This window comes from Amblyomma maculatum, chromosome 9 (genome assembly GCF_055883805.1).
Source record: "Amblyomma maculatum isolate TAMU_Amacu chromosome 9, ASM5588380v1, whole genome shotgun sequence".
NCBI lineage: Eukaryota > Metazoa > Arthropoda > Arachnida > Ixodida > Ixodidae > Amblyomma > Amblyomma maculatum.
In genome coordinates this window covers 581,626-598,852 of record NC_139352.1, presented here as the reverse complement: position 1 = coordinate 598,852, position 17,227 = coordinate 581,626, and the positions used below count along the sequence as shown (strand labels likewise).

The window sequence follows — 17,227 nt, the reverse complement described above, 5'->3', positions numbered from 1 at the left end:
CAGAATTCAGTTTAGCGGCTGTGCAGGAAGCAAAAATGGCTAAGCAAATAGCACCGCAGCCGCACCTACCAATACAGCTGCTTTCTCAGCTTGTTTAAGATTGAAAGAACTGCAGCTCTGGAAAAAGTAATATCACGCTAAATGGTCTATGAGGACAGCTAGCTACGAGCTCAAGACGCTGGCTCACGCAAACGCACGTTCTCGGGCACGAGCGAGTCCAGGACAGGCCTGTAAGCTGGCGGCACACACTCGAAGCATTTATTGCATGGCCACAGAAAGCTAATATATGCCTATAACGCCAAGTGGTTTTGCCCAGCAGCGGCTATCAAGCGAGACACTGCCAGATTGTAGTTATCCATACTGTAGCGGCAGCGACGGCGCGCGCCGAAATGAGGGGAAGTTGTGGCGCCACCTGGCGCGGCGCACCGTCCCTACTGAAGAATCGAGTGATATTTTCGTGGACATGCACTGCCGTAGGAGGCAGCGGGATGAGCAGGTCGCCAAGCAATAAAGCTGGTCGTGGCGGAAACAAAATCCTCCTCCCCCCCGTACATCCGGGAGGAGGGGGTGGTACCGGGGATGATGTATGAATGATGACGGGCAGATAGGTTATGTGAGACCTTGAGGTGCGGCGCCTTCTGGAGCCAAACCTCCTCCCATCTGACAACGGTACCATGCTGGTTGGGAAAGAAAAAGCTGCTTTGTTCCAAGTGTCTAATTATATTGCTGTATAGTAAGTGCTTGAACACTTTACAACATATGGAGCACAGTGAGATTGGTCTATAGTTGTTTACAGAGAATTTGGAACCGCTTTTAAAATCTGGTACGACATAAGCTTTTTTCCAGTCTTTGGGTATTAGGCTGCATTCGAGTGTTTTGCAGAAAATTACTTTGTACCAGGCTTTGAGTACTCTAGGAGAGATTCCATCTGGACCAGTTGCTTTGGTTAGGCACTGGAGTTTAGGCACTTCCTGATACCCTCAACTGTGATTGTTATTGAAGGCATTACGTTTTGCACCCTAGCAGTAGTGCTAGGTAAAGTATCTATTTTGTTTCTTTTTAGAAATACTGACTTAAAGTAATTATTAAAACAGTCAGCTTTAGCACTATTCTCAGATATCTGGTTTCCATCGTGAAGAATACACGGAATACCTGTTCTCTCCTTGCCTCTCTTTCTTAGGTAGCTCCAAAATGCCTTGGGATTGGTGTTGATAGATTCAGCTAGTCCGGAGAAGTAAATCTGCTTGGCTTTAGGGGCAAAGAGGAAGAGTAGAGGTGAAAGGACCTCTCTACTTTCATGGAAGATGAGAAAGAGTGGGAGAGTGGCAAAGGGGAAATTGTATTTTCCAAAGAGATTCAAGGACGGCAGGAGTATAGCATGGCTCCACGACTATTGGTAGATTGGATCATGCCACCCGCTTGCACAGTCTGAGCTTGGCAGCATCTGCTTCATACGTCCAGACGCTAACACACACTTGGCCACATGAATCACAGTGATGATATCTGAGAATTATTTTGCTGATTAGAGGGCGAAATCAACTGCGCTCTGATCAACTTAGACGAGAAATAATTTTGCACAAAGTATAAGAGGAGAACCTCACGGCACCAGTGAGCTCCGAACACACCCCAGCTTCTGCTTTCAAAGTTCATCCAGAGTTTAGGGGAAACTAGGGGGAACCACCATGGTGAGGTAGATTTGTAATAAGGTTAGTAATGAGTAATTGTTTTGTTATTGGTTTCAAAGTTATGCCATGCATTCTGTGTAACATTAGAAGTGTTTGCCACGGTAGGAAAATGCTGCTGCTTTGCTTCTACTCGTTCAGGTTTCCTTTCGTAGACTGCACCAAATGCTACTGAAACGAGAGAAGTGAACCTTTATCACATCAGCTATCGATGGTCTCCTCTTTACACACACATACACATTTACACCCACGATATGCCTCGGTGGCACTTGGTTCTGAAAAAAGAGCTTGCCAGTTCCACGATACACACACAACATCAGATGCCGCAGCAATATTAAAATGAAAAAAAAAAAAAAAAAATGCTGAGAATCGAATTACTGGACCACCTTATAAAAAAAACCTGCTGACCAAAGGTTCACAGTTCTGTGCCACAGCAGGTTTTTTTTATCTTTTTTTTACCCGGCATCATTTTTTTTAAACTTCTCACTTGAAGGAGCTTCGTTCAATTGTAGTGCAAAAGAATTGAAGCTATCACTGAAAAGGAAATCTAATGTTTTGTGTCATAAAATTTCCCGATTGTTTGAGAGGGTCTTGACGCAACAACTAAATGGCCTAACACGCAGGTCAGTCAAGCGCCCCACAATAATCCACATTAATACAGTGACGACGTCACTACACAGTTCTTTATTGGTCAACAGAATTGCAACATCATTCCAAACCTTAACTTCAGTAATTAAAAAAGCTCAGTATTTGATTTTAGATAATTAGGTGCCTGATGCTGACAATTATGATCTCACTTTGTGCACCCTGGCCCAACAATTGATGTGCAAAAGGTGGATTTCATATACCTCTCAATCCCCATTTCCAAGAAACTTGTAAAGCTTAATTTAAATCACTCTTGCATAAACTAGGTTGCACCAAGCAACTGTTCACTACAGCTCGTTTTCTTTCATTTATTACCATATTTTCGTAATAACGCCATTTTCATACAAAGCATTTTATGTCTGTATTAAGCACAAGTTTCAGAAACACATCTTTCAATAGAACCGAAATAGGAAAGTGTGCCTTCTTCTGGCACACCTATAACAGAGTAAGGATATGCTTCGACAGAGTAAGGATATGCTGCTTTTCTCCCCAATGCCACCTCCATTGTCCAGCCTCTGGCCCAGGGGATTATTAACAGTGATAACTGTGCCTACAAGCACATGGTGATAGACAAACTGGTGCCCAACTTGCAGCTGAAGCGGGAGATGATGACTGATATTTTTATAGTGATCGATATGATGGCAGCAATGCAGAAGGTAACAAGGTGCTCAGTAAATCTCGATTGCTTCAGATATGCCTAATTCGAAGTACCACTGCCAAAGATGCGTTGTGCTTTGGGGGCCCTCAACACGCTTACGAGGAGGCTGCAGACTTAAGCTTCAAAGACATTATTTGTACTGATGCAGGCAGGGGCCCAATGGAGGCCTCAGAGGATGAAGATAGCATTCATTTCATTATTGTGTCACCAGAGCAGTAGGAACATGTGACCACATGGAAGACACCGAAGCCCCTGTAGCCTTGTCCGAGCCATGTGATGGTTGCATCGATCTCTAGGTGGTTTGCTGGGCCCCCGAGGGGACCGCAGACACACTGAGAATGCTTGCGGGCTGTGAGAAATGCGTATGCCCGCTGCTGGTGAAGCACACAGAGGCGGAGGTCAAACGTTTCCTCACTGCAGAATAAATTCACAGCTCTCCAGAACACTGAGGTGAGTTATTCTTTTTTCCTCTCGGTTCCACGCAAAGGCGATTCAGGTCACCTTCGCAGACATTTCTCTTGCGCAGGTGCGGGTTAGCGACAAATACGACGGCGCAGTAGCTTGAGCGCCGCTACGTTACAAAATTTTAGATTTCGAAGGACCGAAATATCCCTTTTTTCTCGATTTTACGACCTTCCCAATTAGCCGAAATAATTCTAGCCGGCTCATGACTTCGTTAATTTGAGCTTTAACTGTATCACGTCAACAATTAACTCTAGCATCAAATAACAGTCCGCAGTTGGTGACAAGACGGCGCAGTCCGCGCCGCCTTGTCGCTTCGCTCACTTTTTCGCTCACATGCGTTTCCCGCTTTATAAGCATGACGGAAAACAGCGCGCAAAAACAGTTTCAGTATTCCGTCCGTCTGTAAATCGACTAGGTGCGCAGGTTTCGGCCCAATGAGCACTTACCGCAAGGCTTTCCCGGCAGGTTATCGAGCTTCAGCAGCATGGAAAAGGCAAGCTTCTTCAGTTCTTTGATGGGCACGTCAGATTTCGCGCCGCTGGCCATCAGAGCGCACAGTCTAGTAACGAGTGTCGGGACATCGACATCGTCGACAACTTCCATTGCGAATACACAGGTGGCCGCACTACGACAGCCCCTTCGCGAACTCTCTTCAAGGCAAATAACGGAAGCACACGGCGTAGATCTCAAGTACAGTAGGTCGTGATCTCAAGACGACGTAGACACCAGGGACGGGGCGCGAGGAAAGGTCGCCGATGCTGCGTCAGTTGCGTGTTCGGCGTAACCATGACCTACATCGCAGAAGTACAGAAGCCACGGCCAGCACTCCATGACGGCCAGAGCCCTCTCTGACCACGCGAAAATTTCGATCATGGCCAGGCTTGATCAGGATTCGTGGAAGCACGCCGCACGACGCGGTCACCGACAGGGCATCGATTTTTTACTCCGCGCATCACCGCTCACACGTCACGCAGTTCGATTTGTTTTCGTTGGCACGGTCAGCAACTACCGCCGTACTCAACTTGAAAGATTTTTTGTCATCTTCATGCTTTTTCGGGGAAAACAAGAACTTGGTCAACTCGGTATTCATACCGCGACTCCCGCCCTTCCGAGCAGCGAGTGCCTTAGACGCTTATAACAGCAACGTTTCCACACTACGTCACAAAAACAATTAATTCTACGCTGAATCGCATGCACACGAAAACTCATGCGAACGCGACGGCGGCACGCGTCGCGCGAAACTTGGCTCGTCACTCGGACTCGGATCAAGATCTGCCGAAATAGAAAACTTCGCTCGTTCACCCGGAAGTAACCATACGTCACTGCCGCTCCTTTCGCATGCTTTCTTTATTTTGTTGTGTTGCATTGTGGTCGTGCATTACCGCGTATATATTTCGCTTTGTACGAACTATGGTGGATAGCCAAGGATTCAAAGAGCGTTTAATCGCAACCGAAACAATAAAAACAAGGGGTCACGTGACTATTCGTACCGACTACAGTGCAAGTTCACACACATTCGATACGGTTTGCTGTAAATACATTTTGTTTTGCCTGCCATGTTGTCGCAAAATAACTTGCAATCGTGATGACTGTTGTTACATTTGGCAGTAGTTTTGCGGCGCGAAAGCATAGAGCGGCCAGCACACACTGACCTTGCAGCACACGCGTAGCTTTTGTATGCTGCCGTTGCACTGTGCATGGCTGCAGTATAATTATAGTGTCGCGAGTACGGGTACCCGCGGAGATGTCCTGAGGAAAGTTTACGACTCAGTAGACTGCGTTTTGTAGCGCAAGCTGCTCCCGATCCCGACAAAGCTACTGGTCGATGTCGTGGCTAGGGCTACGAGACTTAGGACAGCGAGGAGCTGTCACTGGCGTCTGCAGCAGCGACTCCGACGACGAGACTTGGGACAGCGGGGAGCTGTCGCTGGCGTCTTCGCCGACGGCTCGTTCGGACGCTTCGGGAGGAGGTCAGGGTCAAACCAAGACTCTCGCTCTCGAACGCTCCCGGACGAGGCTGCTCTGGGGCCAGATCCCGCGACGGTTCCGTTCGGGAACTGTACGTCACGGAGCGGCACGGGGCGGGGCCACCGCTCCGAAAGGAACCGTTTTGCCGGCCGGCGCAGGAACCGCGACGAGTTGGTCTGCTTCGAGATTGAACCGCTCTGCGCTCGCTGTGGCGCCTCATGGCCGTAGTCGAGCGACGGCGCGCGCCGCGCAGCTGCTTGAGTACGGCCGTGGTATCCTTTTTTTTTTGTGTGTGTGTGTGTGTTTTTTTTTTGGGGGGCAGCGCTTTGCGGGTTTAGTAAACTGACGCAGTAAAAAAAAAAAAAAAAAGAAAAACGAGACAACGCCTTCTACATGTCTCAGGAGGTTTTGCGGCAACACTGGCTAAGGCTGCATGCCGATCGCGAAGCAAAGTGGGGACGAAGGGGTATGCCGGGCTGCCGTCAGAAGCAAAGGTGCTCTACGCGCTTCGATCGCTACTTTGCGATCGGGAGCTCTCAGCCAACAGCAGTGCGACTATTTGAATCCGGCAGTCGTAGAGACAAATAATTCGCGTCCGTAAGTGCGGGCTGAGTTTTCCCTCCTTTACATCAGCGGAAGGGGAGCAGACGGTGGCTGACACATTGACATTGCGACATTCACGGAAAGGTCGCGCATACGGCGCTTGAGCGGCCGATAAGGCTACGGACGCTGCCCCGCTACATAGGCAGGCGCGGACGCGCCGGCGCGGTGCCGGTATCAAGCAGCTCGTTCGTACTCGCAACGGCGGCAGCAACTCCTCCGTCAAAGAGCTAGCGTGATTCGGACTGCACACTACGGGCGTTGTAGACATCGTTATTAGGATATTTGCCACTCTGTGCGAAAGGCAGAACTTACAAAAACTTCACAGCGAGCGAGAAAGCAGACGATGCCGCCACGCGCGCAACACCATCTAGCGGCGAATAAAGGTACTCATGAGCCAAGATAATTGCTTGGCAGTTGTTAACAGGATTCTTCTAAGATTATTTCAGTCTATTATTCACTAGTTTGCATTACTATGTAATTATTAGATTTATTTCGTGCTTAACACCACTTTGATACAAGTATTTGGTACCAGTATAATAGTACCAGAAAAAGCCACATGCTCAGAAGCGTTTAGGCATCGTTTAGGGGTAGATCGGCTGGAAACGCTGATTGGTGGACACGCCGCGGCCTGGCGTGACGTTTTTTGCGTCGGGCTCAATGCTTAACCGGACGTGACGTAGTCAAAAACTGGGTTTGCTTGTTTTTTTTCGTCCCTAGACGCTCTAGGGAATCGCTAGGAGCCCCCGCTCTGGCAACGCGCGCGATTCCGGCATTCGGTTCGTGGATCTCGCTGCTGCATGACACCGGCGCGTTCGGTCACCGAGGTGCTCGACGATGGCGGGCCTGCGCGTTTACGTCAATGCGCTTTCGGCACGCCGATCCGTGCTGTACGTTGGGCGGAATGACGTTGATAATGGCGATGACCTGCGGGAGATCGCAACCACCGTCAAGGTAAGTATAAATTGCGCAAAATTGTCTCTCATTTTGCTTATTTATAAGTGCTGTGTCACTTGTCTCTCCCCACGTGCTTCCAGGACCTCGTGCAGCAGCAGCTCGTGGCATGGACGCTCCTCGTGTTAAAAAAAAAAAAATCTGCCACGGCTATGGAGACCTCTACGAAAACATCCGCCGTCGGCAACTAAGCGCTGCCTGACTGCTATGCTGAGGCGCACGTCTGCCGTGCGCATTCTCAACCCTGATTGAGGTACAAGAACGCAGATTTCTTTGTCGAAGGTTTTGTAATATGTTGCGCATTCATCAAATCGCTATGTTCATAATGCAACTTTTTCTACTCTTTTACAGCACCGTTTCCTGTATGCTGCGAAGAGGCCGAGGATTTTCTTTGTACGCAGCAGCCCATGTCAGGGATCGCGGCATCGATCAGCTCTCCAAGATCATCGCCGCAACCCTCGTAAATGTCTACAGTAGAAGCATCGCGACAGCATCCAGGGCAGCATATAACCATGGCACTGTGTACGACGTAGTGCACCGCTGTTGACGGTGCACGGCAAAGGGCCACGGACGAGTGCAGGGCGTTGTGTTCGCCACGCCGTCACGTCGCTGCGCATCCAAACGGCCCTTTTCAGGGCCGCCCCAATGTTTCCTGGCAGACCGCAGACCTGCACCTCCCGTACTCCTCTTCCCTCTCTACGTTGCACGTGGCTTCGTATCAATCGTCGCGGCCACCAAAATAACTTGCGCGCTAGGCCTCTTTACCTGGCTATACGTAAATACACGCATGCTTAATCGTGTCAAATTTGATTTAATAAAGTGCTACAGTGCTTATTACCTGCTTCCCTCACGCATTCTTCCGAGTCTTCGTACAGCAGCTGCAGAACACGTGGCAAGCGTCACTCTACTGCCGCGACGAACGCTAACTAAGCCCACACAACAGGCTTAACAGCTAGAGTATTCTGCGGCTTTGTTCAGCGATGTTAATGGAAGTATCGACATTTTATATAACAACTGCATAATCGTCTTGAATATTGCTTCATAAAGTACTGTACTGCTTAATTCTCACTTACCTCGTGCATTCCACAGCTGCTGCAGCTAGCACTTGGCCAGCGTCGTTCTCTCCAGTGCTGCAGAGACGACAAACTAGGCCTCGCGATAGGCTACAATATACACCGCGGCTTTGTGCCGCTGTGTATTTTTTTTTTTATAAATGCATCACATTTCGAAGGTTATAGTCGCCATCCAAGGATCACTTAACTCGAGAGCACGGGAAAAGGCAGAAGTGTACGCACCTGGATTCGATGCCATGTACAACGCCGTTTTTTTTCTTTTTTTTTTTTTTTTTTTTTTTTTTCACGAAAGCATCCTACGCGCTAGGCGTCCTAGACAAGGTTCAAGTGCAGTGTGCCTTTGTATAGTAACCATGTATGGGGTGAGCAGTTGCCATGTTTTCAGTTCACTTTTGTTGGCTGTTTCTTAAATAAAAATGGTCTCTGTGTCTGTCACTGTGTCTAAAGAGCTGCTCTAGCCGAACCACGTACGTAGCGATGGATTGCACCGCGGCAGTATGGCTTTGTTCCAAGTTTAACAAATCAGTTGAGGCCAAATCAAAATCGGAAATGACCATTTCCAACTGGATATTGGCCCTCAGTCAACAATTTGGATCCAATTCAATGGCAACAGTTCAGCTCTGTGCCAACATTTCGTACAATTAAGGGAGTCGAAATTATGGAAATGGCATGCATTTGTGAACATCAAACATGCTTCACATCCAATTAACATGTCATGCAATGCTAATATAAAAGCTCAATATTCTATCGGGGAACTCTATGAAATCTGCTAGAGCATGGAGCACACGTTCGTAGAGATATTTTTTTTTAATTACCAGCACTCGCAAAGGTATTGGAAATAATTGAATCAAGTCCCATTCAAGGAATCAGATGAACAGTAACAAATCATCCTTTATATATTTTGTTTAGTACCTCAATGAAGAGTATTAGGCACACTTTTGCTGAATTTGTACATAAATGACATAATTCATATTGACAACAGTGCTCAGCTCATCATGTATGCTGATAATAGTGTGTTTATTACTGGCTTTGATCTCAATGAGACTGTTTTACATTGAAATTATTTACTTGAAAAATCGTTTGCCTGGTCCAATTTCATGAAGAAATAAACACAGAAAAACTATTTTATTTTGAGTATGAAATAAGAAAATGATGTAAGAGATGGCTACCGATCTATAATAAAAATATTGACCTTGTAGAAACTCGCATAAGTCTTGTGTGATTTTTTTTTCATTTGAGATAGGAAATTCATATAAACAACACTGCAAAAAAAAAAAGATTTCTTCAATGAGTGAGCTTTACCTTGATGTGGTACTGTCCTTGCCTTTAATTATGCAAGTCCCCACAGATAAGGTATTGCAGTTTTATGTGGGCAAGCACCACAAGAGCATATATCAATAAAATGATAATTCTCAGTAAATTAAATGTGTGTTTCTTACATAACAGATATTGACTGCCGGTTTACGACATGACACCTCCGTGCAGAATACAGTATAATTATCTTTAACTATGAATGCCACTTGTTGCATGTTTCCTATTTTTCTTGGCGGGACAATAAAAGCTTTCTTTTCTCGATGACACTGCTGCAATTTACAGCCACTCCGTTTTTAACTCAAAACTCCAACCTCTGGTTTCTCCCGCACTTTCACACTTGGTGCAACCTGCAATCAATAAAACACAATCTAGTGGTCTCACTGAATGAACTTAAACAGGTATTGCTGAAATTGTGAAAACAGCTATGAATACACTTTTTATGGTTGTAAAATCAGAAATGTTGCAAAGTTAAAGAGCACTGCAGAATCTGCATTGGAGCAATGCAAAAGAACGGATGCTACTGCAACATTACATCACCCTCCGTCGATTGACACCACTCATTAACCTCCACCACTTCTCAATTACTCACAACTGCTGCGGACATGATTTTGCAGACACGTTCTGCGGACGTGGTCTGCGGACAGAAATCTGTGAAATCTGTGCGTTTGCCAGCGCTGTGTTAATGTATTTTATGTTATCACTTATACTACTTGAGAATTCATTTAGTGTTCTATCAGTGTGTTGTGTTACCTTGCTAACAAGTTTCCTTATATCTTCTTTGCATGTGTTATTGTATGTAGTTGTATCCCCCCTACAATAATGCCTCATGGGCGCTGTAGGTACTTACAATAAATAAACATAGCGAAGTAATACTTTCGCATTAATAGATCTTCTAGACATAGGGTCTAATTCTCGCACTTTTTTTTAAATAATGTGTAAATTTTTTTATCCTACTCTGCAGCTACTCCTTTGTAAATGGGTCCAGGACCTAAGTGCATGAGTTGCTCTCTGAAACATTTAATTTAGCTCTCGAGGCTATCTAATATGCTCGAATTGAAATCATTGACTCCAGATTGGACATTGAAATTAGTTGCAAAATTTTTAACTGCAAAGCCTATTGAAATCTAATATGTTTGGGTGTATTTTTACTAGGGACCAAAATGCACCAGCTTCCTTTAACATCTTAGCCAGCGCACACACAATGCATCATTGAAATGTAGTTTGAATTCCAGTTTCACCATGCATAACAATTGTCCATTCAGTTTGGATGTTCATTAGGAATATCAATTCTAATCCGTAAGATGACCATAACTTAGCAGCCCATAATAAAAATAAATGGCTTCTTTATAGAGAGTTAAAACTATGCAGTTGGGACTAAGTACTTATTCCAGCTGGGAGGTCATCTGGAAACTGGAAGACATTTGATTATGGAAATTCAATTAGGACTAAAAATTCTAATTGGAAAGAATGAAAAGATGCCTAAATGGAATGAGGGCTTCTAGAGAAAGTGTAAATTCTGGAAACTCAATTGGATAATACAAGACTATTTAGCAGGATCTAGAACACATCTTTTACAAATGAACACTTGAAACTTAGAGCACTGGCTGATGCTCACCGCCGCAGCTCTCAGAATAACTGACAGCATGGGCAAAACTACAGTAGGTGTTAGTGCAGTATACACCAGTGTTGTCACTGCGAAGTGAAGAGCCACAAAGCAGAGGACTGCCATCCTTACTACTGCCAATATAAAAGTCCTTCTCAGAGCCACCCCATTGTTTCCTGGCAGATCATGGGCCTTCAACTTCATTGTCATGTTTCCTCGTTTTTAGTCTTTTGTAGGATGTATTGGGCCTTCAGTGGTCTGTCATGCAACACTGCATGACTAATCCACTGAGTGCAAAGCCGTTAACCAACAGAGATATCTTTTCACTTCATGTGCGGCACACAAACATTATGCATAAAACAGGCCACATGTCACTATTCCATCTTTCTTTACACTTTCTTTCTTTAGCACACTCTAAAACCATTCCTGTAAAAAGCTAGAGCTTCTTTTACGCAAAGTGACATGGCAAGTATTGTAGCTTGAAACATTTTCAAAACGGAAAAATAAATGCATGAGGTGGCTCACAACCATTGTTTTTTTGTAAAATTGTGTTGCTTCATAGGCAGTAACTTGAACAACACTGACAACATTTCTACATTACTTTGAAACAACCCAGGCAAAAATCCTAACTGATGTAAATGGTTTAAGGAACAAACTTCCAGTTCATACCAGTTGGATAACAATGGATCCCTAACTGGAATTCAACTGGGATCAACATTCATGCGTATAAGGTACCCGTTGCATGCGAGCCTTGCTACCTGTTGATGGTTTACAACTCCGAAAGAACACAAAAACGAGGGCACAAGTGCAGATAAGGCGCATGTTTGCAGTCTCCATGACCGGTTGTATTCGTTCCTCTGTATCCCATGAAAGCACTCCATTTCTAACCCCCAATGGCGTAGGTCTGCGACATACGGTGCAATAATGCGGGGCAACCGCCCCCCCCCCCTCCTTCTTCATGAACACACCTGAGCGCAATACCATCAACTACTTTGTCGTCAAGGCTTTCTTCGATTGGGGAAGTTCGTTTTTTGTATCGCACAACATTGTGCAAGCCGAGGCATTTTTTTTCCTTCATTTCTTAAGACTTCAACGTAACAAGCATACCCCACAACTGATAATAGCTATATTACGAGGGGCATATGTCATATTTTTTCTTTTCTTAAGAAAGGTGCATTTGTGAAGAATTAAGTAGAGGTTTTTGACAGATGAATTTCTAGATTGGGACCACTCAAATAAAAGGGCATATAAAAACCACAAGAATTGCAAACTTTGGGCATGTAGAAATACTTGGTAACACGTACAGTAACTAAAAAGTGGCAAACTGGCAGATGCGACCAGGATTATAACACGGTGCCATTGTGAACAATTCCGTTTACATCAGGCATAGCGCAGTGCCAGCAAAAGCCTTGAGAACTGGCCAATGTGCTGTATTGTAGTTCATATTTTTTATGCTTCCACAAACTCTCCATAAGGACTGTTGAAAGCTTTGAACATGCACAAGACAACTGCAATTACATCGGCCACAGTGACAAAGAATAAAGTAAATACGAACCAGCTAGAATGTTAGACTGAGCGTTCACATGCAAATATGGGCGTAGAAATGTCATTTGAGAAGTAAGCATGCTAATAGTGAAAGGACAACTCGAACACACAGAAGAGAACTGAAGTTACAAAAACAAACAAGCAGTCATAATTGAGGCCTTCAACAACTGCGCTGTAAAAGACAAATTTTGCAGAGGGACAAGTGCATAATTAATCCTGCCGCACAAATGAAATAAGCATACCCCTCGATCAATTATAGAAATCGCTTGTGTACAAAAAGTGGGAAACACTGAAGTCATCTTGCTTTGAGCAACTAATTTCAGATATTATAAATCTTGTTTTGAAAGCTGGTATTGATCTAAAGAGCATAAAGCAAAAAAAAAAAAAAAACCGACATGCCAACATTTTCATTTTCCGGTCTTTAAGGCTTCAAAGCTGCTACTCGATTTGTCAAAATCAATGTTTTTTGCCAGCTCACCTACGAGAGATGATAATGCCAGATCTGAAAGCGTCCACTGACCCATCATAGGTCCTCTTCCTCATAGGACACAACCTCCTCCTCTCACAGGATACAACAGACACTCATATATTAGGAATAGTTGCAGGCTGGGAGAGGCTCTAGAAAATCTCAATCTGGGGGAACTCCAATGCTGCCCAACCGTTGGCCTCTTCGAGTCCAATGCTTGCCACTTTAATTTGAGGTGTCTCCTCAGCCAAGGCATTTTGATGAAATGTGTTCTATCAGACAGCTTGTTGTAGAAGGATGTAAGCTTCGGAATACATACTTTAAGGCTTGAGAGGTCCCTCAGTAGAATAAAGAAATCTCTTCACTTCAGGACCAGATATGTTCTGCGGCTTCTAAAATCGCTTTTGATTTAATGCAGAGCTCGGCATAAAATCTACCAGTGCAGTCAAGCATCGCCCCTTTTATTTTCTTCCTGCAATGAAAACCCTCAACCTCAGACACATTCTCCTACCATACTCTTTTTGAACTTCTGGTGCCTGTCTACTGATATTCTGAGCTCATTTGATTTTATGAATTTCTGCTCAATAGCCTTGCACACTGTGGCCACACATCATCTTTGAGAAAGAGCTTTAAATCATCCATCTTTGCCACTACTTTGTCAAGGTATAGGTGCTTTGTCTGCAAATGAAATTGTGCAGCATTTACTACTTCAGGTACTGCATGCTATAGGTGCAAGCAACATAAAAAAGCAATGGCACAGACTACCATAGCCTCCTTGCAAATAAAAAAGGTACCAATGAGCAGTGATGCCTTGCTAACAGAATACATTTAGTCTCAAAGTGGTCTTCAGCAGCAGAGTGATAGTGGGGGTCGTCAGGTTTGATTTCATGATGGACTGACGTGTATCTCTCATTTTAACAATAACCTTCTCTTACAGCAACAAAAGAGAGAAAGCATTCTCTTGAGGAAAAAAACTTAAGGCCCACAGTATTGCAGCATGTGAATTGCCTTGCATATATTTCTCTAACTGCACTCTTTGCATTACCACCCTCTCCCCCCCCCCCCCCCCCCATTCCCAGCCACACTTTCCTGAGCACTGCACCCAGTGCAGTCCTCACACCCCTATAGGGCCCGCAAGGTTTCTAACCCCTCCTTTATGCTAAAAAAATGCCTTTTTATATCCTGAAAAGCAATCCCACAATGTCTGGACAGCCCGAAATTCAGCAAATACTCGTTTTACTCATCTTTGCACCTTAGTAATGTATAAGAAAGGTTTTTTTTTTTTTTTTTTTTTTTTGCTGTTGACATATTAGATGCATAAAAGGTGGCATATGCCCAGAAAATTTTTTTAAAAATTGCCTATAGTGCATGCTACCTTTCTCTTTCATAAGTTTTTTGCAAACTGAAGTGGTGGACCACATTAACTTATTCTTCATTGCATTATGCCATCATTGTGCAATTAAAAAGTGTCCACTTAGATATATTCACAAGTGCTGTTTGATAAATAATTGTCTTTAAACTCTGAGGTTGTGTGAAAGAGATACTAAATGGAAGGAAAAATAGTGTAGCACATATATAACTTTAAATGTGTTTATAAGTGTAAGGTATAGCCAAATAAGAATGTAAAGAATTTCTGGACTGCAAGCAATCAATGTAACGAATGACAAACATTTACTCAAGGCAATGAAAGTTATTAAAGCATTTCAATGTTTTTATGAACAAAAATAAATGTAGTGTTTGAATATATAACAAACAAATTTGTGATGGCAGTCAGCAGTCTGTTTCAGGCTACAGGTCCAGTTAAAAATCACAATTGACACATATGACGGATGCAAAACTTGTTGCTGTGAAAGAAATGCAGAAGACGTAAGATGCTGCTTATTACATATTAGACATGCGAAGGCATGACAAGCTGAAATGGTCCATGCGTTGCATTAGAACAAGCACTAAGTCATTAAAAGATGCATGCATCACATGGATCTCAATTTGACAGCAAACATATGCTGACACTTAGAAAACATACAATGCCATTACTCTTCATGTGATATATACGCTGTAATATTTTCATGTTTTCTAAAGGCTACGCACAGTTCTGTACTACTTAAAAAAACACATCTTATAATACTCCTATAGTTACCCATATATAACATGACCTCCTTAGTAACAATGTAGTACAACATTTCTTCTTGTTGGCCTGAAATCCTGAGGCTGAATGATCTGAAATCCGGTTGTAATAATTGCGACTTTATGATATGCTCCATCAACTTTATTTGAGGTATGAAGGCATTATGCTCCAAGTGCAAGATGGGGATTTGCTTTATTAAACTTAATCTAAAACAAGCCCTGATCAATGTGAAATGACTTACATAGTTTTATAATAATCATAGCCCAAATGAGAATAGGGTATTCATTAGGCGCCTAATTGTTTTCAACAACAGGGTAACCAAAACAGTGAGACGTCATCCTTTAATACTACAGCTTATTTAGTTTTTTTTTTTTTCCTAATCAACATATCACCCCCAGCACCACAATTCTGACCTAAAAAATTTGTAGAGTCGAATGACCTAGTACGCATCTCTATTCCCTTTGTCCTCAAAGCTTTTTCTTTTTTTTTTTGCCCCCTACAGTCATCGACTAGCTAGTTATTGCAGCTAGGATGTGCTTATAATAGCGCCGGCGCCGCGGTGTTGCCGGCCCGCATCATTTGCATTCGCCGGCGCATTAGTTTGGAGTGAGGAAATTAGCCCCTTTTTAGCCAATAAGAGCGGTCACCGAGCGCATTTCTGGTTAAAACAATTCATAATGAACTATTTCGCTTAGAAAAAGACCGAATTATATCGGGACGCGTGGCAACGGGACGGACGACCGTTGCCGACAGCCTGCGCGCCTGAAAGACATCGCACCGAGAAAGCTATTTTGCAAGGAAACGTGTTGCAAATATACGAAATGTGCAGAAGAGCGGAATCACCGCAAACATGGTGTGCAGTTGTCACTGGAAAATTCGCCCGGCCGGCCTACGAACAGGTCACACTGCGTTGGCGAATCTCGATTGTTTTTGTCGCCGAAAGGTCTCACACAGATCTAGATAAAGGAAAACCAATTAAACTGTGATTTCCCCGGCAATTCGTGTGGTGCGACAAGCTGGTTCGGAAACCTCTTCGCGGCTCGAAGCGTGCATATGTTATTTGACGTCGCTGCCGTTTCCACAGTGTCCGCACTGCATGCAAGCTAGGCCTCGTGCCTCTCCGCCGACGGCCGACACCGTGTCACCGTCGGCCATGCTGCCGCGCCCGGGCGCTCTGAAAAGCATGGGGAATCCAGGGACAGTCTAGGGAAAACACGTGCGCCCTACATCCGGACATGACATCATAAAATATCACGTGACCCATGACGTTGTTTGTGACGTACATTTTGGGCCAATCAGCGTTTCCAGCCGATCTACCCCTAAACGCTTGTCATGCTCGTGATGGACGTTGGATGGACACGCCTACGATCTGGGGCCATCGCTGATTGGCCGCTGTCTTTCCCGTCTTCGCCGTGAGGTGGCGCCCGCTGCCTTGCTGACGTCAAATTGACGTCATCTTGAAAGAGAACGGTTCCCGAAAGAAACCTCCGCTGGATACGTTCTGGTTCTCTTTATACCCCCTTCAGTGCCGAGGGCGTGGGGAGGGGTACTCCCTGCAAAGCGAGGGATGCTGCTTCCTTGCGTAACCTTTCGTCCTTTCTACATTTTTGCTTCCCTTTCGACTGTCCTTGCCTCCTCTGTCGGGATGAGCAGCAAGCGCGTTTCTTTATTTCTTTCCACGACTCCCAGGTGGCGTGCGCCACGTTACAATCCTTCCCGGTGGAAAAAGATGGGTGAGTGTCCTCACTCACCTTACAACAATTTTCATATCACATTTCAACAGTACAGAAAGTCACATACCACAATGTCGTTAGTCACACACCACAATGTAGCTAGAGTCGCACACTACAATGTTGCACAGAGGTAAATCACCTGTGCGAGAGTTTGGAGTTCGTAAAAATGTTCTGATGTCCACTCAATCTTGTCGCTGTCACAATTAATGTCCTAGAGTCAGTGGATAATTTAGTCACAGCACACTGTCGCCGCGGTCTGAGAGTTTTTGTCCCTGGCTCGCACTGTGGCAGTCTGAGTCACGCACACACACATATACCCGCGCACACTTCTGTCGGGGAGCGAGTCTCGCTGGTCCTGATGATGAAAAAAAAATAAACAATAAATGGTACACATGC

The 17,227-nt window shown here is 44.6% G+C and overlaps 1 protein-coding gene and 1 long non-coding RNA gene across 5 annotated transcripts in view; one reads left to right on the top strand and one right to left on the bottom strand.

The window, feature by feature from the left end:
* Window positions 1–4,741, bottom strand: part of Grip163 (gamma-tubulin complex component 6) — a 63,950-nt gene extending 59,209 nt beyond the window's left edge. For both annotated transcript variants that reach the window (XM_084577921.1, XM_084577920.1), the window contains exon 1: window positions 3,897–4,741. In XM_084577921.1, coding sequence (XP_084434047.1) covers window positions 3,897–4,053 — 157 coding nt within the window. In that variant the 5' untranslated portion in view covers window positions 4,054–4,741. The remainder of the gene's footprint in view (window positions 1–3,896) is intronic.
* Window positions 4,742–6,619: 1,878 nt separating this feature from the next.
* Window positions 6,620–8,329, top strand: LOC146178075 (uncharacterized). Of its 3 annotated transcripts, XR_014700554.1 has the most exons (3): window positions 6,620–6,972; window positions 7,056–7,225; window positions 7,324–8,329. It is a non-coding gene; the product is annotated as an uncharacterized LOC146178075 (long non-coding RNA). The 3 variants fall into 3 exon arrangements; XR_014700555.1 differs by having other exon boundaries at window positions 7,056–8,329; XR_014700553.1 differs by lacking the exon at window positions 7,056–7,225 and having other exon boundaries at window positions 6,633–6,972.
* Window positions 8,330–17,227: the final 8,898 nt, after the last annotated feature.